At 41.7% G+C, this 17,993-nt stretch overlaps 1 protein-coding gene across 3 annotated transcripts in view; it reads left to right on the top strand.

The window, feature by feature from the left end:
- ARID5B (AT-rich interaction domain 5B) overlaps positions 1-17,993 on the top strand; it is a 209,524-nt gene that overhangs the window by 164,962 nt on the left and 26,569 nt on the right. For all 3 annotated transcript variants that reach the window (XM_056795952.1, XM_056795955.1, XM_007478274.2), the window contains 3 exons: positions 4,908-5,112; positions 6,979-7,031; positions 15,967-16,064. In XM_056795952.1, coding sequence (XP_056651930.1) covers positions 4,908-5,112; positions 6,979-7,031; positions 15,967-16,064 — 356 coding nt within the window. The remainder of the gene's footprint in view (positions 1-4,907; positions 5,113-6,978; positions 7,032-15,966; positions 16,065-17,993) is intronic.

Below are 17,993 nucleotides of genomic sequence, written 5' to 3' on the forward strand. Positions count from 1 at the left end.
ACACAGCTAATAAGTGTCAGAAGCCAGATTTGAACTTGGGAAGATGTTTTCCTTACTCCAGGCCACCTAGCTTCCTAGCATCCTGAGAGGTTACAGTTTGCCCAGAGTCACACAGTCTGTATGTATCAGATGTAGGATTTGAACCAAGATCTCTATAACTCCTGTGGTATGTACCCTGTGAACCAGTGGTTCTTAAAAGTATAATATAGGGACTCTGAATGGGGAAGGGGAGGATCTTTGAGGTCCTTTCAGAAGATCCATGAGATCAAATCTATTTTCTTATTAATCCTAAGACATTTTCACTTCCTAATGGGATAATAAAATATAGATAGATATAATAAAATAAGACATAGATAGGGCAATAAAATATAACTCATAATAAGTATAATTCATGCACGCACACAGACACACATATATACACATACATATAACTCATATAAACAGAATTTCTTAGGGGACTGGGAAGTCCTCAGTAATTTTTAAAAGTGTCCAAAGAGTTCTGAGATCAAAAAATTTTACAGCTACTGTACAAAGCCTTTCTCTCTCTTGTTTGTGGTAAAATGGAAATTTTCCTCAAACAGAACTTTCCATGGCTCTCTATTAACTTCTTATATAAAATGCATATTCCTCAGCATGGCATTTAAGTTCTATCAGACTGGTTCTAATATTCTCTTTTTTCAGTCTACATTCTGTCCTAATGGAATGGCTTAGAACTCAGCATTCCATCACTAGTTTCTAGACCTTTATACAGAATTCCCTTTATAACTAACTTATCCTCTCTTCTCTGCTGCACCCCTGAGAGCCCCTGTTTTCCTTTAAGATTCAGCTAGGTACAACTCCCTCTGTGATGCCTGAAGCTTATCCCTGCCTGGTTTTATTGATACCTTCTTACCCAGATTACCTTGTGCTTTTGCTGATCTTTGTGCCTCCACAAGAGAAGTGGGGGCTTGTTTGGATTTTTGGCTTTGTAATCCATGTCCTTTGAATGGTGCAGTCCCTGGAATAGGTACCTAGCAAATAATTGTTGCATGGAATTTGTTCGAAGTGAGAAAAAGAATCATTGTCTCATTGTCATTATCTCATTGTCAGAGATGGAGCTTGTCAAAAAGCATCATTTTTGGAATGATGCTTAAATCCTTTAACACCAAGCTACCCCAGGGATCTTCAGCAGGAACCCAGGAATATTTGGGGTACTCTGGTCAGGGCTTAAGCACCCTCTCTGTACTCTGAATTTGAGGGCTCATGACTCTGGGGTAACTTGTTAGTTAGGGGTAAGTGGAGAACTGAATTGTAATTCATCCATATTTGATTGATTGAGAATCTCTCATGGGTAGGAATTTCACTGATAGAGATTATGACCCCTCTACACTTTTTTACCCTGAATATTTCTGGTTTGTGTAAAAATCCTGCAGAGAGATCCTATTCACAGAGAGAAACCAATAGACTTAGAATAAGGAAGTACCAGATTCAAACCCTCCCTCTGTCCTTTGTTATCTGTGTCTGTGGACAAGTCACTGAACCTCTGTGTGGAGGAGTGTAGAAAAAATATGTAAAGTACTACAGAAATACTATCAATCATTATTGTGATTATCTATAAAATGAGAGGATATGCCAGGTGTCCTCCAAGAGTCCTTCCCACCCAAAACCTTTCATCTGACTCAAAAAGCATTAATTAAGTGCCTATTGTGTACCATACACTGTGCTAGATAATTTGGACACTCAAAGACCAAAAATTGATCTTTGGCCTCAGGGAGTTTACATTCTATCCAAGAAATAATACATGTACAAATAAGTAGACACAAGGAATGTACAATGTTAATTACAAGAGTAGAGCCCAAATAAGCCTTTTACTCCACAGTCAAGGTTTTTGTCTGATTTATCTGGATGATTATTTCTTCCCTCCATGCACATCATTTGCTATTGACTCAAATGCTTGAGTATTTGTTATGTATATTGGAGGAATAACCTAAGATTTATTGGTTGTTGGGAGGGTGGGGTTTGTTGTTTTTCTGTTTGTTTGTTTATTTTTTAATTTCTCCAGTATATACATCACCCTTTTAAACTGTAGACCCTCTTATTGCCTTGAATTTAATTAAACCATCTCTCCAAATTGCCAGTTTTGACTACCAACTTAATATTTTGAAAAATCACTCCCAGGCTGGCGCGTGATGTCGATTATAGACTAGAGTGATTTTATGATTTAAATAAAGCCTTTAAAATTACAGATTTCATCAGAGGTTCATACCCAGCCCTAGTTACAGCAATGGGAAATGATGGCAAGGTAAAATTTCACGTGGTATAAGTCTTTGTATAATGTTACAAGGAATGAAAGTTTAGAAAGAATGCAAGTGATAGATTTCCTTTGGAAAAAAAAAGTTTAATCCCATTACCACGGCCTCTTAAAAAATTAATACTCGACCTAAAGGCCCAGCTCAATAACTTGTAGTGTGGGAAGTATTATTTTTCCAGTACCAGGCTAAAGATATTAAACTTACATAGTCACTCTGGGGAATAAGTGATGAAGAAAACTCTTACGAGGGATATGTTTCCATTTAATAAATAATCATAGCCTTTTACATTCTTCATACTTAGAAAGGAGAGATCAGTCCAGACCCGGAGATGAAACATGTAGAAGAAAACGTGAGATATTTTTATTCATAACATTTCCCCATCTCTCGCTTCCAGTCCTGTGCCTGTATTAGATCTGGGGCCATAGACAATATGAGAATATTGGAATACAGAAATTCCTCCTAGACTCACATGGGCTGAAAATCTGACCCCTTGTACTTCCTCCTTTACAATTAAAATAGCTCAGCAGCCTAATGTTGTATTGAACAGTCATCAAAGGCAGTGAGGATGGAACATTGGGTCAGCTGCACACGATGCTAAGCTCCATATTCTTCTATAATGTTGCAGGGGGATATCTGGCTGGTGTGCAAAGCTTTTTTTCTTCTTCTTTTTCTCCATTTACAGAGCTTTTTATGAACCCCTTTTTTTTTCAGGAGTTTTACAGTCTCTTTTAAGGAAGTTAACATCCCTTATTGTGTACTCAGACCTAACTGGGAAGCAAAAGCAGTCACAAAAATGTATTATCTTTATTCATTTCCTGAGAGTGCAATCTGGGAAACCACCATGAGACACTTTGGTTACCTTCATCTGGTGACCAGCCCTTTTTTTCTCTGTATAGAATTATGGATTTGGCTACCGGGTGACTCAGTGGAGAGTGCCAGGCCTGGAGTCAGAAAGTCCTGAGTTCAAATCAGCCTCAGGTACTGACTAGCCATGTGACTCTGGTCAAGTCCCAGAACCCTATTGGCCTCAGTTTCCTTTTCTATAAAATGAGTTGGAGAAGGGAATGGCAAGCCAGGCCAATATCTTTACCAAGAAAACCTCAAATGGGGTCACAAAGAGTCAGACACAACTAAAACAATTAAATAACAAATAGGATTATAGAATCAGAGGTAGAAGAGACCATAGGAGCTAGTCCAAACCCTTCAGTTTTATAGATGCAGAACTGAGCTCTAGTCAGGTTGAATGACTTGGCCAGGCATACACAGCTGATAAAGACTAGAGCCAGGATTTGAACCCAGATCTTATGACCCACAGATCCCATTTTCTTCCCACTATACTATACAAACTTGAAAGAGTTCTAAAGGGTTTAGAGTACTGAGAATTATTTTCAAGTCTTTGCATACAACTTACTAGATCTATTGATTTCTAGATCTATTAGATTTATTGAATAAGACATTTAATTTCAAGCAGCCTCAATTTTCTTGTTTAAAATAAGAGAATTGGACTAAATCATGTCTAAGTCAGCTTTCAATAATCCTGAAGATCTAGACAGATGGATCTTTGTATAGTCATGGGTGTCTCTTCCTAGAAAGAATTCTAGAGTTAGAAAGACCTTTGAGATCACTTTGTCCCTCTCCATTGGGAAATTAATGGCTGGGCTCAGATAAGTTCAAACCCTACCTATGATACTTACCAACTGTCATGTCTTAGGCAAGACACTTAGCCTTAGTTGGCCTCTTCTGTGAAATGGGAGAGTTGAACTAGAGGGCCGCTGAGGTTCCCTCTACAACTCTACATCTGTAGGTGAAGTGACCTTGGACAGTCCATTTGATTTTTGTGCCTCCGTTTCCTCATCTGAAATATGGAGATCCTAGAATAGAACAGAAGCTTTTAACCATTTTTTATGTCTTGGACCTCTTTGGCAGCCCACCAAAGCCTATGGACCTACTCTTAAATTAATGGTTTCTTGACAACATTCATAATTATCAAAGAAATGCTAGGATTCAGTTAAGGATCAGCAGAGAATATTTTTTCTGCCATCCCAATTCACACACTCCTTGAAATCTGTCCATAAATTCTTTGACTCGGTTTGAGAAGGGCTAGAGGAGATGGATTCTGGTATCCTTCCTCCCTTCTGATCTGGATCCTGTGGCTCAGGAGAATCGCTTTCTGTTGACATCTTTGCGTGAATTGCTGCGGAGGACATTGCTGACATGAGTTTTCTGGAGAAAGAAATGGGGATGTGGGTGCATTTTGGAGTCCACCAGCCAAATGGGGACCGTTGGTGGAGAAGGGTAGACTGTCCAGTGGCAGGGGGGAGGTGCTTGGAAGGAAGGGCTCCAAGAGGCATCTGGCACCTGGAGAACCTTCCCAGCAGATGGCAACGGTGTTGTCGGCTGATATTCCCGTAAAAAGAAAGAAAAGCACTCCAACCCCTGGAAACAGTTCCCATGTAGAGACGACTCCACGCGCTGGAAGCCTTCCCTGTTTTGATGGTTAACTGGCCTCTGCTGGAGTTTGATGGGTTCCCCCTTCCGGCCCCGCGAATGTTTGGGCTACAGCATGGCTTTGAGTCAGCCCTCCGGGTTTGATGTGGTGTGTTTTCCCTTTTCCAGGTGAAATGTGAGGCCAGATCAGCCTTGGCCAAGCCCAAGAATAACCACAGTGGCTGTAAAAAAGGCTCCAACGAAGAGAAATCAAAGGTCGCCATTGGGGAAGAATGCCGGGCCGAAGAACAGGCCTTCTTAGTGGCCCTTTACAAGTACATGAAAGAAAGGAAGACGCCCATAGAACGAATTCCCTATTTAGGGTTTAAGCAGAGTAAGTACAATCTTTTTACTTCTTGTTTTCTAATTGCATTTCAAAACTGTTCTGATTTTTTGTGTGAATGTAAAAAAAAAAGGAAAAGAAAGAGAAAAAAGGAAAAAAGGGGGAAAAAAACCCTTCCCAGAGATTAGGCTAAAAGCCTAATTTGGGGCTGACGATGTGCGTTTACCCTGGACGCGGCTCCTCGGGGCTCGGCCAGGCATTCCTCGGCCTCTTCCCTCTCGGGCCTTCCATCCGTCCGGGCCAGTTGCGAGGAGATATTTATAGGCTTCAGAAATCCACTGATTATGACTGGAAATAGACATGTTGAAAGTTTCTCATTTTCTGTTTTGTCAGAGCGTAGTGTCTGCCATGCCTTTCTCCTGAGATAATGCTATGACGTAGCTTTATCATGCACAGATGTTGCCTGGGAAAAGGCAGATACTACAGAGGGTCAGAGTAGCCACAAAGAAAGAAGACGCGCATTTGCCAGCCCCCCGCCCGCCTCGGTGGGGTGATTACCAGTAAATAGCTGCCCCGGGAGCTGGGGGAAGGGGGCGGCCCAGAGCCGGGGGGCCCTTTCCTGGCGGGCTGTCACCCTAACTTTTTGAGCACGAACCATCCTAGCGGAGCAGAATTCCGGCGAGGAGGCGAGAACGCATCTCCCGATGGCGCGTTCCGGCGGCGCACAAAAGGGAAAGAAAGCTCCCCGCCTCGAAGCACCCCTTTCTCCCCGCCTATCTTCCCAGATTAAATCCATGTGTCATTCTGATGAAGAATGTCAAACCTGTGTGTTTTACATAACAATTTACATACCTAATAGCAATTGGCACTGATTGCAACCCGACTCTCGCAGCCATTATAAACTTATATAACTACGAATGATTACAATGTTTGTCTGAAAACTGGTTTCTGAAAATAGAAGTGAAATTAATGTACTATGAACAGCTTTGCTGCATAATGCATTGACTCAGATTAAATCAAGGCCCAAGCAAAGCTCTTGAGTGCTCTGAAAAAAGTACAAGGTTCAATGAGGCTTGGAGAACGCGATGTGTCAAAAGAGCCTTGTTTTATTTTTATTGTATTCCTCATTTCGACTGCCAAAGAGTCACTCGAAATGCAGACGGGGAGAAGGAAGGGAGGGAGGGAGGTCTGAACTACCCAGTCCAGGCAGGCCGTCCTCCATGATATTCTGCCCAAATGGACGGAGTTGTTAGCCGTCCACTGGAGTTGCTTAACATGGCAGACGCGGGCTGGAGAGGCTGTTAAAAGCAATATTCCACACGCAGATGGCCAAAGGCTGAGCGAGTTTGCCCAGCCTGCTCACCTTGGAGCTCCAGGGCTGGGGAAGGGAGGTCTCCTGCCCATTAGACATGGCGGCCGGAGCTCGAGTCCCCGAGAGCCCCAACACGTGTCCAAAGTACAGGATGGGCCCTTAAATTGGCACTGCCATCCGTTATTCTATTAGGAAAGTAATCATATATGAAAATAGCGGCTGTCTATTGATTAGGGTCAAAATATATTACTATTTAATCAATGGCTCCTTTCCAGGGGCTCACTTTGAAAAGGACAATTGAGCCAGAAGATTCTGCTGTCAGACCGATGACAACTAGACTCACATTGTCCTTTTTCTCCAGCCTCAAAGTAGAACCATTTCCGAGGCTTTGTATTCATGCATTCATTAAGAAATAGTGTAAAGTCATCCCATATCCCGTTGTTGAGTGAATGAACGAGTGCCCTTTGGTAAACTCTCCGGGGTGGATTAGCACTCCTAGTTCTCCTTCCTGGTTTATTTTACTTTTTTTTTTTAATGTTTAATTGAATTTTCTTGGAAGTACATTAATGTAATGCTTATCTAAATACTTATTGTCCCTCTAACAGTTAACCTTTGGACTATGTTTCAAGCTGCTCAAAACCTGGGAGGATATGAAACAGTAAGTGTTTAAATAACTTCAATGCAATAATTGTGCAATCTCACTTTCCCTTCTCTGACCCAAATGGGAAAGAAGCAAAAGCTGGGAGCCATAGACTTGGCTTTTCCAATAGCTCTACCCTTTGGGGGTTTCTCGGGCCACTCTTGGAAACGGTCCCAATTAGTCCCAGGTTTGGCAAAATTGTAAACTTGTCGTAAAAAACGACAAGTGGAAAACATATGGAACTCTTCCTTGTCTAGGAAATCAGTTGGGTCTGTGATTTTTTCCCCATGTTGAGAAAGGCTTATTATTGTACAAGAGGCCAAGATTGCATAAAAGAAATTCCTCTTGGCAACATACCTGACATCTGTTCATGTCTAATATGGGAAATGTATTAAAGGCTTTCAAAAGTAATCAGTATTGGCCATTCAGGAATAATATGTAGCAGAATCTTCTCTTATTGCAAGCACACAAAAAAAGGCTTTATTAGACAAGGGTCAATGCCACATAAACAGGAAGTTATCAACCTAATTCAGAAAAGGCTCTGACACTTTTTATCGGCTAATTCTATCTGACAGGAACAGTTTATTTTTAGCCCACAGGAAAATTTGATGGCCACGGATTTTGCAGCATTTTTTTTTAACCAATAAAATGTTAAAGAAACATACTTAGATTAAAATCTTGAAATCAAAAGAAAGAGCTGCATGAATACAGCCCGCAGAGATGACATCTGCAGTAAAACCAATTGACACAGGAAGATGTCGTCACTGGAAATGCTTTCTTCTCTGCACAGTGATCAGATTAAGTTGGGCAGTTTCTAAAGAAATTGAATAAGAAATTATTATTTTTTTTATTTCCTTAAGAAGTAATCTGGGTTATCTCTGTTTGGTAGTAAAATGACAATAAGAGACACAAAATCAAGAAAATGAAATTCATTTTAGCCCCAATGTAATAACCAGTGTTTTTTCTGCCAGATAAAGCATATTGTTCCACAAACTCATATCATGGTTTGATGCAAGGAGCTGGGGGTGGGGAAGAGGTGACAGGCTCGACGTGACACAGACGATCCTGTATTTATAGCATAGATATCTGCGGTATATTCCAAATTGGAATTCTTTGAGGTAACGTTCATTGTATAGATGGCGTGTGCATGTTTGTAAGGGAATATAATCGATCCACAAAGTGCATATACAAGGGGCATTTTATAGGTGTGAGTGACTCACGATATTTATTTTCTCAAGTGCCCTGAATAAAAATAAACAGTGTAATTATTACACACGGATGGCTCTGTTGATAGGAGTGTATGTAGGGTCCAACCTTGACTCCTTGGCTGCTGCCTTAGCAAGATCCTGGGCTAATTATGGTCTTTGTCTGGGGGGGGGGGGAGATGATAACTTGTCAGAAGGGGTCTCGTAGATCTAGACGTCAGCGTTGGTAATCCAGCCTATCTTGTGAAGGATGGGGATGAGTGCTTTTCTATGGACTGAGAAAGCAAGTGTCTGTAACTGTCTTTGGCCATGATACCTCATTGTGGCTTGGAGGTAGTCCTGGGTTCTTAAAAGCTGTACCAAGGGGGTGTGATATTTGGCAGGTCCCTCCAGGCTCTGGTGAACTCTGGTGTGTATGATCAGTGTCCAAGGATGGGTCTTGCTGCATTTGGAATAATTTGTCATCTGAATGTTGACCAGTACAGGGTGAACTCTTGACCAAATTCTCTCGTTAAAGTACCTGCCAAGTCTTGGAAAGGTTGCAACCCGATTGACAGAGGGAGCATCCACAGCAATGAAATAATCATTTACGCTGATGATGATAATAATAATTGCTGGCATTTGATGTTCTAAAGCACTTTGTATCTGCTCTCTTACTGGGGCCTCACAACAACCCTTGAACTATCAAAGAGAAAAAATAATATTCAAACTATTATATACTATTGTTGTAAAGTATATTTTTCAGGCTCAGAAACCCTGAATGCCATTCATTCACTTGGCGAGGAGCCTGCTGATAAATTTCCAGATTGCCCTTATTCTCGTGTCATTTTCCTCTCACAGACTTTTCATGTGACACTGACAAGATCATACGTGTGTAGATTATTATGTGTCTGTGGGAAGTAAGTTGGGGTATTTGGGATGCTAAATGGACACAGACTATTGAAAGCTGAATGGAGGTCCATCTTCCATGTAGATAGATGCAAGCTTTTGCCATGTTGACTATGCTAATGGTGACTTGAACCTGGAGACAGACCTCTAAAGAAACCTGAAGCCAAGCCAGTCTGGCATCCTTTATCTCTTCGGGTGTGTGTGTGGGGGGGAAGACTCTGTTCTTTTACAGTAGCCCCAAGTAAGTCCGGTCTTCTCGGGGCCATTGACTGTACTTGGAAATTTGAAGAATTTAAGGGTCTTGTTTTGGACTCCTGACCTATCAAATGGAGGGAGCTGCTTTTCTTGGGCAGATGACCCATTTTCACTAGCAGGAACTGTGGGATGGTAGGTTAGGGACTTTCCTTTGAGTTCAGTGTGCCAGATAAAACACACACATTCAACACCATGGAATGATACTTACTTTTTGCTTATTTTCGAGTGTTTTCTTGATTTAGATATATTCGAATAAACATTCTGAATGTTGAGAGCAGTTAACCCTACTCCTTCCTGCATTAGAATCATGGACCAAAAGGGTTCAATAGCAGTCATTTATTCCACAGGTTTGTTCTGTCTTATATTCCCAACCACTAGAGTTGGATCTATTCCTTAATGAGTCACATAACCAGGAAAAACTCATTTGATCACTCTGAACCAATTCCTAGGGTCTGATCAATTTTTTTTTCAAAATATCTGGGTGAGCAGATTTCTAACCAGCCTTTGTATAGGGAACTAGTGGTCCCTTGTGTGTATGTTGTTGTCCAAGGACGGGTCTTGTTAACTTGGGAATTTTTCTAATGGCAAATTTAATCCATGACATGGGAAGGGAGTCAGACTCAGTGATTCTCAAAACCTTTACAGTCGCTTGATTCTTCCTTATAATCACTATTATCTAAAGGAAGGTATTAGTGAATGTATAAAGTCCTAAATTAGTGGCTGAGAATTTAGGGTCATATCAAGCCAAATATAAGACCAGAAGAGAACTTAAGGCACCATCTAGTCGTTCTTAGCCCAGGTTTTCAATATATAGGTTTTGATAGATATATTTCAGTATAATTGGTTCCTCTTATAATCCTATGTTTTCTATTTTATGAGTTTAAAAAAAAACACAACTTATTATTCTGAAATGAGGTCCATAGCTGGACTGCTAGAGATCCAAGGTGCACACACAGAAGTTAAAGAGACCTGACCGAGACTGGTGTCCTTCTTGTCAAGGAAGGCACCTGAGTTCCAGAGAGGTCCAAAGATGCCTTGATTTTCAGTGGGTTCAGTGATCGAGATGGCATTCCAACCCATACTTTACACCACCATGTTGAGTCAAACAAATGCACGTTAGAAGAGACAAGAGGGTCAAGATGCAAATTGGCTCACGTTAGTAGTTGGTCAGTCACAAAGGTAAAACTTGACGTTTTTTCTGTTCTGCTGCTGACTGACTCATGGCAAGATAAAGACATCTCCCTGGAATCTGGTGGCTACCGAATAGATTCTTTTAATTGGCTTGTTTTCGTTTGTGGTTATAAGCTATTTCAAAACTTCTGGATGCTGTTTCGGATTGTGGGATCCTTTGGTCTCAGGCCTTCACAGCCCTCAAATTGTATGACAAATTTAAAAAAAAAAGGAGACAGGGCAGAATTTGTTCTTCACATCCCTGTGGTATGTCAGAAGTAGCTAGCTCTCTTCTCTTGGCCAGCCGGCAGATACTGGAAATGGATGCGGTGTCTGTTTATCCCAATGTTTAGAGCCTATTAATCTACTGGGATGGATTTGATTTTCTACAAAGGCCTATGCCGGAGCTCTTATTGATGTACAGTGACAAGCCTACAGTTGTTTTCTCACTTCCAGCTCTCCCTTGCAGACATATGCTCTCGGGGCTACCCCTTTCCCTACCCCCATTGGCTAGACAGATGGTGAGTGGGTGCCCTCTCGACTTCTTTCATCCCCTCAGAGGGCTGAGGGTTTAGAGTTGTGGAGACAACTGGGATATTTCCAAGGTTTGTGACACCTGCGTTGGTCTGAGAGGCATCTCCTCTTGGCTTGCTCCTTCGGTGGCCAAGGGCGGCCAACAGCCAAGGAGAAGATCACAGGGGGAACAAAAACGTCTTAGTGGAGTCCTATTCTAGGGGCTTGGGATGATGGACCATAACAGTGTTTTCTAAGCCTGTCAATTAATTGCTTCCCCTCTCCCCTCCTCCAAGTAACAAAGCCATGGTTTTTTTCCTTTTCATTTTGGCAAATGCCTGTTATCTTCGCATTGTGTGGGTTAGGCAGGCTTTGACATCATTCTCATGACATCCTCCGAAGCTGACCTCAGTTCTCTGGGCAGACAAAGCTTCTTGCTTAATTTGAAACTATCTGGGCCAAGGATGATGTCATGTAATTTTGAAAGACTTGAGTTCCTGGAGTGCTACCAGGAAAAGAGGCATATTCCTTGAATTCGGCTAGCCCTCAGGCTTCCTGCAGAAGAAATATTCATAGAATGAACTTGGGCAGTGCTGGGAGCAAATGGACCTTGTTCCTCTCCTAGGTGTTCCTTAGAGGAGCTTCTCAGGCCACTGTGGAATAGCTCCAAGATCACAGAGATCTCTTCTCTCCCTGGGGCAGGTAGATTCGGGGGTAATTTGATCCTAGCATCCTCTTCTTCTTTTTTTGGAAGTTCCTTGATTTCTTGAAGGTGCTTCCTCCACTGACAGAGGTTGGAAGCCTTCCACCACTTAGTAGATATAGATACTCTCATGACATGATAAGATATCAAGACACAGTAGAAAGATCAAGGGATTTGGAGTCAGAGGACCTGGGTCAGATCCTGAGTCAGCTTCCTGGTGAACCCTAGGCAAATCACTTCACTCTTCCCAGACTCCACTTCACCATCTGTTAAATGGAAATAAGGATGTCACCTCCCTCACAAGCTTGTTGGGAAGATCAAATAAGTGCAAACTTTAAAGCACTATACAAATATTAGTTATTAGTATTATTAGTTCTTTGGACCTCTGTGTAATAAAAAAAAAGATTGAATTAAATGGCCTCTAAAGCCCCTTTGAGCAATAAATCTATGATCTATGTTCTACTTTTGTGCCCCCCCCCAAATGGTGGCCAACCTTCTCATGATTCTCTTGTAGGATTTTTAATAATAATCAAAAGAGAAGGGAAAGAAAACCGGAGCTGGTCTAATTCTCAAATGGATGAAGGGCCATCTCTAAACCCATAGTCAAGAGCTTTCTGACTTGCTTGGCCCTTGCAGGGCTTGTTTTCCATCGGCATGGATCTGAGGATCCATGTCCAGTATCAGGATAACAGATTGGTCTTTATTAAAGACTCTGTACTTCCCGGGACTTCTAATTCACTGTGAAGAGCCAGGTTGGATTTTGTTAGGAGGAGATCACGAAGGTAGTGGATGGATTGTCTTTTGGACTGAGACTCTACCATGGATAGTCCCTGTGGCATCTGAGGGCCTCTTAAAGTTAATATATCCCAGCTGTTCAGATTGGGATGCTATACTTGCTTGGCCCCTTGTGGGGAAAAAAATCTACAAAACCAGAAATAATAAATATATACATATTTATTTATATAGAGACAGACAGACAGACAGAAAGAAAGATGGAGATAGAGAGAGAGAGGGAGAAACAGAGACACAGATAAAGACAGAGATAGAGACAGAAGGAGAATGGAGACAGAGAGAGATAGATAGAAACAGAAAATGGGGAGGTGGTTAAAGTCTTGATTTATGTCTATCAGTTAAGATGAAAAAGAAAGATGACAAAACCAGAAATAATAAATATATACATATTTATATATATATATATAGAGAGAGACAGACAGACAGACAGACGGACAGACAGAAAGATGGAGATGGAGAGAGAGGGGGAGAAACAGAGACACAGATAAAGACAGAGATAGAGACAGAAGGAGAATGGAGTCAGAGAGAGAGAGATAGAAACAGAAAATGGGGAGGTGGTTAAAGTCTTGATTTGTGTCTATCAGTTAAGATGAAAAAGAAAGATGTCATGGATAGCAGGCTGACCTCAGAGCCAGGGAGATCTGGGATCAAATCCCACCTCAGTTATATATGACTATGTCACCTCTTGGTGCCCAAAGTGACTCTCCAGGAATATAAGTTGCAAAGGTGTTGCTAACGTGCTTTGTTAGAAAAGATTTCCCTATCTGGGGGTTCCTTATATCAGCGAAATCCCAAGTCCAGACCCATCTTATGGACATTAATATAAAGGGAAATTTTCCTTTTGGGTGGTAGCCATGAGTGTCTAAAGATTAGGACGAGGCCAAAATCATTTGTTTGCCTCTTGTCAGACATCTTCGATGAGTGGGATTTTGAGAATTCTTCTTTTAGGACCCCGTAATCAGCAATTGAATGAAAAGTAAGTGAGAGTGAGGCTGGAGAAATAGAGCAAAGAGGAATTTGTGTGAAGGACTTCCCAGGACTTAAAAGCCTTTTGTAGTCAGTAAGAGCACATCTCATGCTTTTTTTTTTTCTAGTGTGAAGAGAAAAGCATCTTGTCTTAAAACCTCGACCCATCAAGTGCTGTCGCCATTCAGGGCTATATAGTTAAAATAAAGCCCAAAAAGAGATTAGCTGTGTGTAAGGTCCCATCTTCATTCATGATGACACCGATACTAGCGAGGGCTCATAGAGACACAAGTCCTACTCATGGTGGCTAACAAATACAGCCCTTAACAATTGCCGACGTGGCTTATTAACGCAGAACTGTGTCCTACACACTTCTAGCTTACTTAGTTTCAACCCCAGTGTGAGCAGAATTCTTCTCCTTTGATACTTCATTGCTTATTCTCAAAGACATCGTGTCTTTTCAATATCACAAGTGTGTTTAACACGGACCCACCATGGGGGAAGAAGATGCTGTTGGTTGTCACCTCTTAATCCAGTCATAATTGGAACTCCTTTGTGACTGGTACTGAGAGACTTGGGATTTGCCAACTCGCTCCTTTAGGGCTAATTGAGATCCAGGTCATGTAGAGTGAAGCTGGGATGGGTAGTAGTGGTGGAGGTGGTGGTGGTGGTGGTACAAGAAGCAGAAAGACATTTGGAGACCTGGAGAATGGGAATCTGAAGGAATAGTGTAGCCATTAGCCCCTCTACTCAACATTTGATAAAGCACCCAAAGCCGGTTCCATTGTTGGCTCTCAAGTGGCCACACGAGTCAAGTTGTGTTGGGCAATATGGTAGGTAGGGGCGATGGACCTCAGATAGTTGCATTGAGTAGAACAGGTACTCCTCTATTTTGCCTCTGTCCAGAGAAGATCAAGAGCATTGGTTCGTCCCAGGAGTGACATATTTTGACAACCCTTTCTTCCCTTCTTACCTAGAAAGCCCCTAAAGGAAAAAACAGACTTCTTGAACAGAATTAGCTCGTGATTGTACCTTGAAGCAGTTTGGGGGAAGATTGTCATTAAATATAAAATCCTTATCAAAATATGTATTTTGAGTCTTGCTGAAAAGGTTCCTGTAACCATTTATTAGAATCTAAACCATCCTGTGAATAGAGGAGGATTTTAATTTCCATTTTACCTGCTGGTAGACGTGAGAGGTGGTGCTTTCTAATAAGAACTCACCAAACAAAGGGTTTCAAGACTACTTCACAGGGAATTGAACAATACTAAATAACATATTGTCTCAAGGCCCTACTTTGGCTTGTTGAGAAGGTTTTACGAAAATGAAGGGTTTCTTTTTATGTAAAGCAGGAAAGGCGCCATTTACCCTATAATATTTAACCACCCATCTCCTCCTCTTTAGATTACAATTACAGAGCCCAGATTGCAAGTTGTGATATTTATTTTCTTTCTGATTGCTGCTTGTGGCCCCTTAGTGAACTCCACGGCAGCTCTGTGGGTATTTTTGAGAGGAGCCTTAGGCTCTGATTGTATTAAACCTCCCCCCAAAGTGGCCCCTTAGCCCGGGCATTCCTGTCCGCCATGGGCTCTGCTTCGGCGCAGTCACACGGGGCGTTGAGATTTGCCCTTTTTCTGGCTGCTTTCGAGGACACGCCCACTAGCCTTGCTGGGATAGAGTAATGACGTGGTTTCCCCAAATTATTCTTTTGCCAAATCTCCCATCTGTTATTTTGTAGATTCCTAATTTCTTTACAGAATAGAAAAAAAGAAAACAAGAGCTTGGTAGGCAATTTCAATATATTGGAAGATGTTTATTTTCATGCACCCAGCCCAATAAAACACGGAGCCCACAGACTAGCTTGGAGTAGCTTTAGATTGTGTTGCCATTTGATCTATAGACTCTTTTGCTGACCCGAGTGAATAAAAATAAACAGCTTGTGACCTATAAAGTTAAAAGATTTGAGTTTTGTTTTGGCGGACGTAGCAAACTGGGATAAAAACACAGCCTGAGACCGTTGTGAATTCCGTGGCCACTTTGATTTCCTGAATGCCATTTGATTAATGAGCTCGTCAATAATTTTGCTGAGCTCCAGTTTCATTCCAATGGCTAACCCTGGGATATGATGGAGCGAGGGGGAGAAGTTGGGAAACTTGATTGGGGTGAGCAAATGTCAGTATATGGGGGGAAAAGGGGGGGTCTGTCTTCTGTGAATCTAAACCGAGTGACACGATATTGAACCAACAGTCGAATTCCATTTCCCCTCAGTCAAGAAAAGGGATGGGTATCGGGTTAGGGTACAAAGCCGAAAGCTTCTTGTACGTTCTGTTGCTTTTCTGCTCTCGGGTTTCTAGAACATACCATTCTCTTGGACTGTTGCATATGCATTCAAGGCTGTGTGCTCAGATGCTGTTGAATCTCTAAAGATGCACGTTTGAATTTGCCATTGCCGTTTTTGCAGATAACAGCCCGCCGACAATGGAAGCATATTTATGATGAATTAGGGGGTAATCCAGGGAGCACGAGTGCAGCTACGTGTACACGCAGACATTATGAAAGGTAAGAAAAACACTTCTTCTCAATCCTTGTTTAATTAAAAGCATGTTACTTTGGAGGCACTTGGTCCAGGATAAGAGACATGAGGAGGTCAGGGGACTTTTTAAGAGGTGGAAAACATCCCTCTGCCACTTAAATTAAACTACCTCACTGAGATGGAAATCTGAGCTTCCATTTCAAGGGCTGCAGATGCTCAAAGAAGACACTTCACTTTGGGTTTATGCTGTGGTACCCGACTTTTACGGGAATTGTTATCCCTTCTCCTAGAACTCTCTATTGGTCGAGCCTCATCATAGAGGGGCCTTCAACTTCAGAAAAACATAGCCTGTTGGCTTAATTCTCAGGTCTCCAGAGGGGGGAATCATGGGCGCCCTCCTAGGAGAGACCATCCTACTCTGTCTGGAAAGTCAATATTTCTTTGCTCATATTTCCATGGTTTTTGTTCCTTCCATTGATGTTTTTATCTACCAGGACGTATTTAACACACGAAATTCACGCTTTCCAGCCTGATATATTTATAAGTTTCATCCTTTGTCATGGAGGCTATGACGGCCCCCCCAAAAAAAGATGAGGGCTTCATAGCTAGCATAGTCTACAGGTAGGGGTGTACTTCCACCCGCTTTTTCTTTAGGACGACACCTTGCTTACTCACAACAGAAAGAATAGTTAACAGAGTCGCCACTTGTCTTTGCTTCATGCTTTGATTCCCAAAGCTAAATGGTGGTTTGTTTTGGTCACACTCTGCCGTGATTACAGGTATCCCAAGCAGGAGCTCCCTGCTTCCAGATGCAGGGCTTGGCAAATCCAAGCATCGCTTCCTTTATTAATGGCCACTAATGGCCCGGACTTAAGGCACGAGCAGGAAGCTGAACAAATAGACAATTAGCTTGTTTGTTTGGGGGCTAGACCAGCTCATTCATATATTTGCTAATTGTTCTTCTCTGCTCTAATAGGCGGCATTCCAGCTTTGACCACAGCAGTGCTGGAGTAGGTGTCACTCCCAGGGCATACTTAAGAAAGACGTGTAAATTGTGCCCTGTTAACAAATCACCACCTAACCAGTTTCAGAGGATGGATGATACCAAAGAGTGTGCTTGGATTGTTTCTAGTTGGATTTTTTTTTGCTTGTACCTTATTTCCTTTGTGGATTAGCAAATTATCCACAGGATTTTACAATTACAAGGATTGTAGGTCATCCTCATTGTGTGTGTTGTGTGTGTGTGTGTGAGAAAGAGAGAGAGAGAGAGAGAGAGAGAGAGAGAGAGAGAGAGAGAGAGAGAGAGAGAGAGAAAGAGAGAGAGAGAGAAAGAGAGAGAGAGAAAGAGAGAGAGAGAGAGAGAGAGAGAGAGAGAGAGAGAGAGAGAGAGAGAGAGAGAGAGAGAGAGAGAGAGAGAGAGAGAGAGAGAGAGAGAGAGAGAGAGAGAGAGAGAGAGAGAGAGAGAATCAGGCTATAAACCTTGACTCCGTGTTCCATCTTCTTTCCACTATATACTTACAGCGTCGACACTTCAAAAGTACTTAAAGCATCCTTATAGGAATCGGCTAGATATTGTGGATAAAGTACAAGACTTGGGTTCAAATCTTGCCCCTGATATTTATTGGCTAGGTAGTTTAGCAAATTCATTTAATTTCTCGGTCACCTTGGCAGGTACTTAATAATAAATGCTTGTCGTACTCCTAGCCTCATTTTCTTCTGTAAAACGAGGATGATGATACTTCTAGTCTCTGTCTTACAAGAGTTGTTGATAGTCTCAAATATTGTATTTAAGCACTTGGTAAATGTTATGTGTATATATATATATATATATATATGTTATATATATATAAATATACACATATATAAATATATGTTATATATATATATAAATGTCATTATTATTATTATTAGCAACTAGGAGGTGCAGTGGATAGCGCACTGGACCTAGAATCAGG

The sequence above is a fragment of the Monodelphis domestica genome, chromosome 1, assembly GCF_027887165.1.
Source record: "Monodelphis domestica isolate mMonDom1 chromosome 1, mMonDom1.pri, whole genome shotgun sequence".
In the NCBI taxonomy this organism is placed as follows: Eukaryota; Metazoa; Chordata; class Mammalia; order Didelphimorphia; family Didelphidae; genus Monodelphis; species Monodelphis domestica.